This window comes from Sycon ciliatum, chromosome 10 (genome assembly GCF_964019385.1).
Source record: "Sycon ciliatum chromosome 10, ocSycCili1.1, whole genome shotgun sequence".
Taxonomy (NCBI): Eukaryota; Metazoa; Porifera; class Calcarea; order Leucosolenida; family Sycettidae; genus Sycon; species Sycon ciliatum.
The window spans coordinates 23007904-23018509 of record NC_088652.1 but is presented as its reverse complement, the minus strand read 5'-3'; the positions used below and the strand labels follow the sequence as shown (position 1 = coordinate 23018509).

At 47.5% G+C, this 10606-nt stretch overlaps 1 protein-coding gene and 1 non-coding gene across 2 annotated transcripts in view; both read left to right on the top strand.

The window, feature by feature from the left end:
* Positions 1–2546: 2546 nt before the first annotated feature.
* The window catches only part of LOC135825729 (unconventional myosin-Ie-like), a 34827-nt gene continuing 26767 nt past the window's right edge, over positions 2547–10606 (top strand). Inside the window, exons 1-6 of the mRNA XM_065338348.1 lie at positions 2547–2891; positions 3072–3194; positions 5199–5288; positions 6198–6292; positions 7958–8045; positions 8649–8738. Of these exons, the coding sequence (XP_065194420.1) occupies positions 2886–2891; positions 3072–3194; positions 5199–5288; positions 6198–6292; positions 7958–8045; positions 8649–8738 (492 nt within the window). The 5' untranslated portion in view covers positions 2547–2885. The remainder of the gene's footprint in view (positions 2892–3071; positions 3195–5198; positions 5289–6197; positions 6293–7957; positions 8046–8648; positions 8739–10606) is intronic.
* Positions 8781–8852, top strand: Trnac-gca (transfer RNA cysteine (anticodon GCA)). Its single transcript has one exon. It is a non-coding gene; the product is annotated as a tRNA-Cys (tRNA).

Here is a 10606-nt window from a genome sequence, read left to right as displayed (position 1 = left end):
GTACAGTGCTGGCCAACGGAATCCAGTCGCGTCACGCAAGTATGCGCCGGGCGTTGCGCAGCCCTAGACCTGCGAACACTGGGCTGCGGAAGGATGCAAGGCGCAGACTTGAGCGACGCGACTGGATTTCATTGAGCAGCACCATAGTGTAGATCTGCAACCATACTGAACTCCATCGGTGTATTCTGTGGGAAGTAATTCGTTTCCAGACCTATTATGGACGTGATCCACACAAAAGAACTGAATGACCGAATGCTTATCACTTACTTTACTTTTACTAGTACAGTCATGTACATGTAGTTCAGTTGTCACTAATGAATCACTCTTACACTGAGAAGATGACATGAGGCGTGCTAGGCCCCATTCATTGTCCAGAGACAAGCGGCCAGAGCCTCATTATCACACACGATCTCAGTGTACCCCTGCCTCAGCTCTGGTACCGACGAATGGTGCTTTTTACAAGTACATGATGTACAAATGTACATGACTGTAGGTGTTTTTGCACCTGAGTGCAACCAACCACTGTTACCTACCATGTACATGATTGTACATTGTACGATGTTGTTGGTTTGACAGCATGAAGCAAATTATGTAACAGGACATGCAATGCGCGCATCCCGGATTCCGGGTACACCACGCGGTACGAATACATTTGTACATGTACGATTGTACCTTTAAATCAACTTAAAAAAATCAACCTTCAAATCTACGAGATTATTACATGTACATGCACTAGTACTTCAAAAGTAATTTTTTAGTGACAACAATCAACATGGTCTGGATCGGAACCGAAGTAACCGCTTTGGTCTGCTCAGCTGGTACATGTGCATGTAAGGGTCTAGCTACAGTGCAGTGTGCTACTGAGTGCGTCTGTACCAAGGAATCGAGTGGAAGGTGATAGCACCAGCCGTCTGTACTGAAGTACCAAGGAATCGAGTGGAAGGTGATAGCATTTAGTAGGGGATCGATGAACACACGTACATGTACATGTACTTGAAAAAGAAGTTTTTCCTTCATTGGATGATATGAGATCTCTTTTGCATGACGTGTTGTTTGAAAATACAAAGTAATGTACATGACTAGTATTGACTAGTATTCCCGAGTAAAAACTACTAAACTACTAAACTAGTTATACTACAATCATGTAGTACTAGTCACAGCAAGGGCAGGGATCGTGAAAGGGCTTTCACGACGAAATTCCTGACACAACGTGACAAGGAACACAGCATACTGCACACGTATCCAGTCGGTGAAAGCTACTACAATCATGTTTATACAGCATCAGGATCTGGTTTGTGTACATGTACTGTGACTGTCTGTGAAATGAGTCCAAATGACCGCGATCCGCTGATGATTCCTTGTCAACATCACTCATCAGTATAATGTGTGAGTCTAGAAAGAGAATGATTGTACATGTACGTGTACATGACATTGTACACTTCTTCTTTCTCTTGTTTAGCGTGCCGCTGGGTGGCCCGCGATCGCGAATGTTTTGTTCAAGAGAAAAGACTGATACACTACAGACTCAGAACAGTACTGTCGGCAGGGTGCCAAACTAACTATTACTTGTTACTTTCCCCAAACAAAGAACGAACAGCCACCACATACAGCAAGCACATGTAGGCTGTACTGACTGCAGACAGTCTGTACCGCAGCTGTACCAGGCTGGCAGGATTCAGGACAAGGTTGTCCCCATCTGATTCTGACTCGCTCAAGTCCGATCTTCACATAAAACAGAAAGAAAATTAATACTGCGGGAGTGCGGATCTACAAAAAAGTTAGTTGTACCCGTTGATGATGTATCTGGGCCACGTGGACCTGGCGCCATGGCCAGCTAGCCAAGCTTGCAAGCTCAAGCCTCAACGGCTCAAGTCAAGAAGTAATGACCAGATGACGGTACGCGTAGATCTACGTCGTTCCTGCCAGAGTTGTTTCATTGCACCCGAACGGGATCAGAAAAAGGGAAATACTAGTATTTCCACAGGGAGTAATAATATTTTTACTGCTCACTGCTAGTAACCATCGGTTTTACGTTGTATTTCCACAAACTGTAGTCGAGAGTGGACCACACTCCACAGCCATGCATGGCTTCTTTGCGCCGCCCGTCGTCACTCGTCAGCATGGCGAGATGTCTGGTCAGGCCGGTGTTGTGCGCTGCATGCGGTGATCATCAGACTTCCACTTCGAGCATATCTAGCTAGCTAAGCTAGAGCTAGCCTAGGCTAGAGGTCTAGTCATACAGTGCTGGCAACTGAAATCCGACCCCCTGAGTATGCGCTAACAACGCAAAAACCCGAAATAGAGGCCGCTAGAAAGTGAACGCGCCGCCGCGCCCAGGGGGTCGGATTTCAGTTGCCAGCACTGTACATGAACAACATACTGGACTCAGTACCGTAGGTCTACATGCATGGCGTGCCGATGCGGCGATGGTGATCAGTACAGTGTTGCACTCTTCTGTACATCATGTACATGATTGTAGTACTGGGCCAAACAACTGCAAGGCAAAGCCGAGGCAAGGAGCGCTGTGCACTCACTCAGCTGCTGCTATCTGTGATCCTGCATTCGGGGCCCATTCCCAATCTTGGTGGGTTTGACAGGACAAGACTTCACAACGTGAATTTTTGTCGATAGAGGAGGTAGCCGCGAAGAGGGGAGAGGATGACTCCACGGCGGAGTGTAGAGTGAGCTACTTCTAATACTGAAGTTCTAGGCTAGCTACTAAGATCCTGGCTGGGTTGTGCTTCCTGGCCTAGCGTGCAGTGTGCTTATGCCCGTTCGGGCTCTGGCCGTTTTGAAGACCTCCTGCTGCTGTACGCAGCCACTAGCTAGCACTGGAGCTTTCTTTTTTTTGACGTGCTGAAGGAAGGGCGATATAATCGGCAGCCATGGCGGTAAGCCGAATTCCTTTGCGAACCTGTTGTTGGTTCATTCAGTCTTTGTGGCCAGATGTATTCAGGGTCGGTGTGGCGGAATCATGGCGCTACCATGTGTCCGCTTGCGTTGCTTATTTTGGGATTTTGAATTGTTATTTTTGTTTCTGAACAATAAAATGTCTCGCGTGCTTTGTACAGTACCACTGGCAAAGCAAGTCTGTGAAGACGTCAGGTGTCGAGGACATGGTCCTACTGACCAAGATCAACGAGGCAGCTATCGTCGACAACCTGAAGAAGCGGTACATGGACGATCTCATCTTCGTATCCTGACATTTTCATTGAAATCATGCATTGAAATCATGCTGAAATTTGTTCGGTATTTTTCGCCCATTTCGTGATGTCGTGTCGTTGATTTGTGCATGACAATTGTTGGCCTGTGACTTCCTTGCGTGAAGGACTTGCCTTGCGCTTTTACCACCAAAAGGTACGCGCTTTACTGCGTTCGTCTGCCTCTGCCTCGGCCCGGGTGCCTGCTGTTTCCACCTCTGCTCGCTATTGACTGCATTAGGTGTAGCCACCATGCGTAGGAAATTAATGGACGGGATGTGTTGAGGCCAGATGCAACGTGATGGTCGTGAGATCTGCCACTGCTGGTCGTGGTGCTGTGGAGGTGTTCAGCCTGCGAGGACTTCCTGTTGCTTCGAGCCTGACCGTGCGCGTGTGATGTGTCCGTAGATCTGTGTATGATTTATTCTATGTTTTGATCTCTGGCGTTACAATATTTTGACAGTACTTGCGCACTTATGAAGTGCTTTCGACTCCGGGCACACTTCCTATGTCAGAGTACACGCCTCCCACGTCCATATGTCGTTGCGATCGATTTTCTGTTGCTAAAAAAGTCGTCGCCCACGCGATCTTCGTGCTCCGGGTCCTCAACAGATTTTACCAAAAACATCTCGACAAGTACTTCCACCAAGTACATAGTCATTGTATCTGTGTCTGATTGATTTCACTGGAAATACTCATCCAGTCCGAATCAACTCTGCGTGCGTTTGATGTGGAGTTTCCTGAAGCACTTGATGTACACAATACTTCATGACCAAAGTCTGTAACTATTACTTACTAGTCTGTACATATTTTATATAAATAATGTATTATAGAGGAGCTCTGCTGTCTAAATGCTCACCCTGTGGTGCTGTCATGCCAGATGGTATCAGCTGAGCAGGTCGTTCTCAGGATGTGATGTGATCTCCCAGACCCAGGTCTGACTCTGAATGGGAATGTCTGTTGCAGTGTTGCTGTGTAGCTGTATGTATGTTGAGACTGTGTAGCCTACACAATCATGTATGTTCTGATTGTTGTGGTTCTGGGTGCCTACATTTTTGTTGCAGTCACATGCACAGTGGAGGAAACACAGGTTGAAACATTGTTTAAAATAATTTATACACAGTCTGCGGACAGAACTGTTTCGTCCTCGGTGGACTCGTCAGCGCAAACATTATACGCTCTAATATGTGCGTTGCAACCATGAGATTTAAACTTGATGTGGGGAAACTGTACGATCCACACTGTGAGGTTTTGTGTGTTAGGGGTTTCTCACGAATACTAGTAGATACAGACCTGTGCATAAATCTCAATGTGCAGTAGATGGTGTTGCACAACACGGTGATACCGCTGGAAGATCCAGAGCCCTGGTCCCAAGAGGCTCATTCTTGTTCCGAATATCTTGTGCGTGTTGTATACAGCTATCTGGACTAAGTCAAATATTTTGTTTGGGTGTGTTTGTGTGTGAGATATTTGACATGCGTTGTTTTCACCTGCGCATCGCTTAATGATTGCGTAACTTACTTGAAACCTCATGCCCTCAGCAATGCTGGGGAAGGAACAGATGCTTGGTGCATTGCTCCTTCCTGCACTGGGCAGATAATGCATGCAATTAAGTTGATTAGCAGCAGTGAGGATGTTTATTGTCAGAACCAAACCGATACATGTATCGCTGTACTTAGTGTTGCGGTCCAAGGCACTGCAAACCTTTTTTCACCGCAATAGCCTTTTAGGAAGTTTTGGCGCTATCGCAAGGAAAATGTAAATTTTTCCGAAACTCATTTGCGATGTGCAAGTCAGTTTCGAGTCTTCAGATGAATATTTGTACAGCAGTACTTTGAAGTGTATCTCATTGGCGGCAGAGATAGTATTCGTGTGATGCATACGCAGTTGAACCACTATTGAAGATGTTCGTATACAATACAGATGTTACCAGGGAAACTGATTACATGTTATATATTATAGAAAAATCTTTCCTTGACCAAGCTGTTGCTGTCGTAGACCTACATCGGCCCTGTGTTGATATCCGTGAACCCATTCAAGGCAATGACCTACTTCACGGACAAGGAAATTGACATATACCAAGGCTGTGTAAGTGACATTATAATTAATAATTATACCGTAAAGTACCGCCAGAGCGCCCCACCATCTTGTCCTTTCATGGTCGTCTTGTGGAGGTGGTTTCCTGTCTGTAGGTCATATGATACAAATCTTGTACACACGTTGCACGTTGTGCAGTCAATCCGTACCCAGTTTGCCTTTGAACGGATACGAGCTCCACATAACAAACATGCCAAGTGTGACCTTAGTACACTAAATTTCCCACACCGTACAAACTTACAAAGCACTCTGCCATACGATTTTCTTCCCTTGGCTGTAAAATCAAGGTGGGGCGCTCTGGTGGTACCTTACGGTAGTGGTGTAGGTGATGGCGACCAGCACTGCATGGTATTGAGTGTACTTTTAAGCAACCAGGACTACTTCTAAACTTTGAGCGGCTTTGCATGGACCTTTGCCGTTGATCCCATTCTTATGACGTGCACACAATTGGCAGTGTTTGTTCACAGGTGTAAGTACACACTTGACGCATGATTCTTCTCGTGCAAGTTTTTTTCTTCCTTTTTTCGCTTAGTACAGTATCAGCTTTTAGCATGTTCACCATTGGACCTTGGGCAAGTCTGAAACAATGGACTCCTGCATGGCTTGCAGGCCGAACGCAACAATGTTACCATCACGAAAATGATGTTTAAATCAATATTCATGCATGTTGTGCTGAATGAGGAAATGGTCAAACCACTTTGCGAATATTGTGAGAATAAACTGTAAATTTTGTTGTTACATGGAGAATTGGAGATGCATGCCGTATCAGCCTATCCTTACTTAGTTGTGAATGTATCTGGTTAACTATAAGTACTTGTTTTGCTGTGTTTCCCCACTGCTTTGACTGCTGATGCTTTCACTGATTCTGTAACTGTTTGATGTGTGTGTTGTGTCATGCAGGCTGCGTATGAGAACCCACCACATATCTATGCTCTGACGGACAGCATGTTCCGTAACATGGTTATTGACAAGGAGCCCCAGTGTGTTATTATCAGGTTTGTGAAGACCTGTGCGTGTGTGTGTGTGTGTGTGTGTGTGTGTGCATGTGTGTGTATGTGTGTGTGTGGTGTGTGTGTGTGTGTGTGTGTGTGTGTGTGTGTGTGTGTGTGTGTGTGTGTGTGTGTGTGTGTGTGTGTGTGTGTGTGTGTGTGTGTGTGTGTGTGTGTGTGTGTGACGAAGACTAAGCTACTGGTCGCGGGCTATGGAGTCGCTGCCGCTGATTGTTCCGATCTGGCAGTTGGCAATGAAAGGGTTGAAGCTGTTACCTCCTTCCCCTATCTTGGATCTGTTATAACTCCGGATTCGCGAGCTCATGCCGATGTCCAGAGCCGCCTTGCGAAGGGTGCCAGGGCCTTTGGCTGTCTTCGGCGGATTTTACATGATCAGAGCCTGAACCTGCCTACTCGACGGCATTTGTATGTGGTATGTGTTCTCACCACGGTTTTGTATGGCTCGGAGTGTTGGACCCCATTGAAGTCGGACTTGGACAAGCTGGACAGGTTCCATCACGCCAACCTACGGTCAATCCTTGGCATTTCGCGCGGCCGCCAGTGGGAGCAGCACATTACATCGGAGCAACTACGCACACAGTGGGGTGACCCTACTCCACTGTCGTGCATGGTACAGCGAAGACGCTTGGAGTGGCTTGGGCACCTAGCTCGGCTTGATAACAATCGGTTACCCAAGCAGTTGCTCTTCGCTCATCTTCCACGAACCCGCCCGTTTTGCGGCCCCCGACATCGCTGGAAGGACGTTGTCCAGGCTGATCTGACTGTGGCCGGTGTGCACAATTGGTTCCAATCAGCCAATGATCGCGGAGAGTGGCGTGACATAGTGTCGGCAGCAGCGGGGGTGAAGGAGCCTGCCCCGAAGACGATTGTGTGCCACGTTTGCGGCCGCCTGTTTCGTCGGCGCGCCGACATGGCCCGGCACAAGTGCACAGCAGTCCGACAGCTCCCCGTATCACAGCAGCCTGGGTCGGTGCAGTGTCCTGCCTGCAGTAGATGGCTCCGGAGCAGGGGTGGGCTTGCAGTGCATAAGTGCCTAGGGAGTGACAACTGTGACGACCGACCGCCTTTTGATGCTCCTCCTGTTGCCGAGGTCCCGGTGTGTACTGCCTGCCAGCGTACTTTCAAGTCTACTGCTGGCCTCAAGCGCCATCGCTGTGGACCCCGCCCGAAGCGCCCTACAGTGACTGATCGCCAGCACTTTGAACATCATTGCCGAGTCTGTAGTCAACGCCAGTTTCGGAGGCGACAGGACCTGGAGCGCCATTTGAAGCACTGCCTACCTCTCCCCTAACCTCTCTGACAGTACCTCCCTTTGGGGAGCGGCGTGGCCATTTCTGGCAGCTGTCAATAGTAGTAGTAGTAGTAGTGTGTGTGTGTGTGTGTGTGTGTGTAGGCACACTCATGTGTGAATGTGTGTTTGAGAGTAGGGAGCGACTGAGAGACCCAATGCATGTAGTCTGAGGCGGAATGACCGTATTATGGGGAGCCAATAGTGGACTCTGACTCTTTCTCTCTCTCTCTCTCTCTCTCTCTCTCTCTCTCTCTCTCTCTCTCTCTCTCTCTCTCTCTCTCTCTCTCTCTCTCTCTCTCTCTCTCTCTCTCTCTCTTCCTCTCTCTTCTCTCCCACCCCTTTCTTTCCCCTTTGTACAGTGGAGAGTCCGGTGCTGGCAAGACAGTGGCGGCTAAGTTCATTATGGGCTACATCACCAAGGTGTCTGGTGGTGGTCAGGCTGTACAGGTCAGTGATATGCACCATGACTGAGCTTGCTCTTTGCAGCTCTGTCCTCTGCTGGAATTGCAATGGTATACACTCATACCTCGTTTATCCGGGCGGTCATGGACCGGACACTGCCCGTAACTTTGAAATGTCCGTAACTCCGAATCACATACATTTTGATGGGGAAAGGCCATAGATGTGGCATTTCGTATCACTGTGTCCACGAAAAAGTCACAGAAGAGTAGTAATATCTCCACTGAAACCCGTGTAAAGGGTGCGCGATAGACCTAAGTGCCCGTAACATCGGGTGCGGATGACCGGTGTATGAGTGTAGTAGTCCCGTGCCCTAGAGCATCGCTGACCTATCGCTAAGAGTCTTGACCGCCACTCAAACCTTCCCTAGTACTTTGAATAGTCCTCTTTGCGCCCGACAAGTTGGCGTTTTGGAGACTCGCATACACTGAGTTTTCCGCCCTCTAGGATCTAGAGGCGGATGCAGGAAATTGTAGTATAGGAAAGCAACTTAGTGGGCACTGGCCCAACAAATGACAATGGGTTGGTTTGTTCTGGTTGTCTGACTAAACATTATGTTTGCTTTGTTGTTTTGTTTTCACTCACCCATAGCGTGTGAAAGATGTCATCCTCGAGTCCAATCCATTGCTGGAAGCATTCGGTAATGCCAAGACAGTGAGGAATAACAACTCGAGTAGATTTGTAAGTTTGGGATGTTCATAAGATTATAACTTGCTGTGGCTGGGGCATATAGCTCAGTGGTAGAGCATTCGACTGCAGATCGAGAGGTCCTTGGTTCAACTCCGAGTGTGCCCTGAACTCCCTTTTTTTCTTCTGTTTTTTTTTTTAAACTTAGGTGAGACCAAAAAATATAGAGATTCCTGGGCCCTCCCGCACCAAAATCGAGCCGAAGGCAATTTTGTTTTTGTTTTGAACAGTTTGTATTATGTACAGTACTGATCGTGCGAGTAGATCTGTGACATGGTGTCACACGAACCTGGGCTTGTACGACTCCCTGGTGTACGACTCAGGGCTGTCGTTGGCCGAAATACAAAAGAAATCGTACCGGTAAACCACGTACCATGTACCTGTCGTCTGTAAAAAATAAAAAATAAATACCGGAAAATACTGTAAAAAAAAGTTCAGCATGCCATGCATACACACATAGGAAAAAGAATTAAAAAAATAAAAATTCTCCCGCCCGCACCAATTTCAGATGGGTCCTGCCCGGGAATCTCGATTTTATTTTGGTCTCGCCTTAGGCCTCGGTCACACTACGGCAAAAATACTGCGTCAGCGTCTGAATCATGAGCTTTTCCATGGCAACTGATGCAAACGCGGGAAGTTTGAGCGTCAGACGCTGCTGCGTCTGACGTGGGGAAATGCCGATGGGAGTGACGCTTGGCGGAAAAACAGTGTCTTTCAAGTAAAATTAGTCTCGAGACAGTTGCTTGAGTTGAGCAGTCATTCGACATTCGTCTCTTCAAGGTTTGTTTTGTTCCCTCTTTTTTTTCGAGATAAGTCCGTGGACCTACGAGGCCGAGGCTGCTCTGCTCCGAACCTGGCGGAAGAGTGAGGCGTTTTCTGAGAAGAAAATGATGTCGAGAAAGGACCAGTTGTTTGAGTGGGTCATCGGCCAACTGGAGCCTGTTGACTTGTGAGTGTTGTGTTGTCGTCAAGAGCCCCAAAATGGACAACCAGTATGAAGTCAGGAGAAACACAGCTGCGATGCGGACTTTTCTTGCCTGATCCATGACACTGCAACTGAACATGGCTTCAAATTCGGAAAGAAACAACAACGATCGTGCACGCGTGGACCTTTCGTCTTCTTGGAATCAAAAATCAATGAAAAATTTGAAAACTTTGTCCGACAATTTTTTGTATAATTGAGCAAAACGCCGGTTTCCGTGGTGATTTTTTCCCTGGTGATTTTGTGACGTGACAAATGCGTCAGGCCGCGGCAGTCATGAGCTGCAAGAAAAACAAAACACTGTGTGACCCCGCGTCTGCGTCAAGTGCTGCGGCTTGACGCTGCGTCCAGCTTCAAACTTGCCGCAGTGTGACGGAGGCCTTAGTGGCATACATGCATTTACAGTACTAGCTACTGCCTGGTGCCAAGGCACTGGGGTTCAGAGTTGTACCCTAGGCTGTTCTTATGTTTTTCATGTAGAGCTCTCTACATGCATTGCATGCGTTGGAAGGTATTTTAGCGTGGTACGGTCGGCCATCTGAAGTACCATTTACTCGTTGGGGAGTGGTGGCTGAGCCGAAAATTTGCAATATGCCACATTCATTCGAGCCCTAGTCAATCACAGGGGCATCAGAAGGTATTTTAGTGAGAAGCATTTTCCAATTGGATTATGTGTGTTAGTGCAGTGCCTCGGTGTACTGAAATGTTAGGTATGAAACGGATGCACCGAAAGTTCCGAAAACAAAAGTACACCGAAAATTTGTGAAATCACAGTATTTGAAAATGTGCTTGTGCTTTGAAGTTCTGCGTTCGACGCCTTTTTGTCACTAGTCGGGTGATCTGGTAGAGTCCTCCATCTAGTGCTGTCTGGACAGCTAGT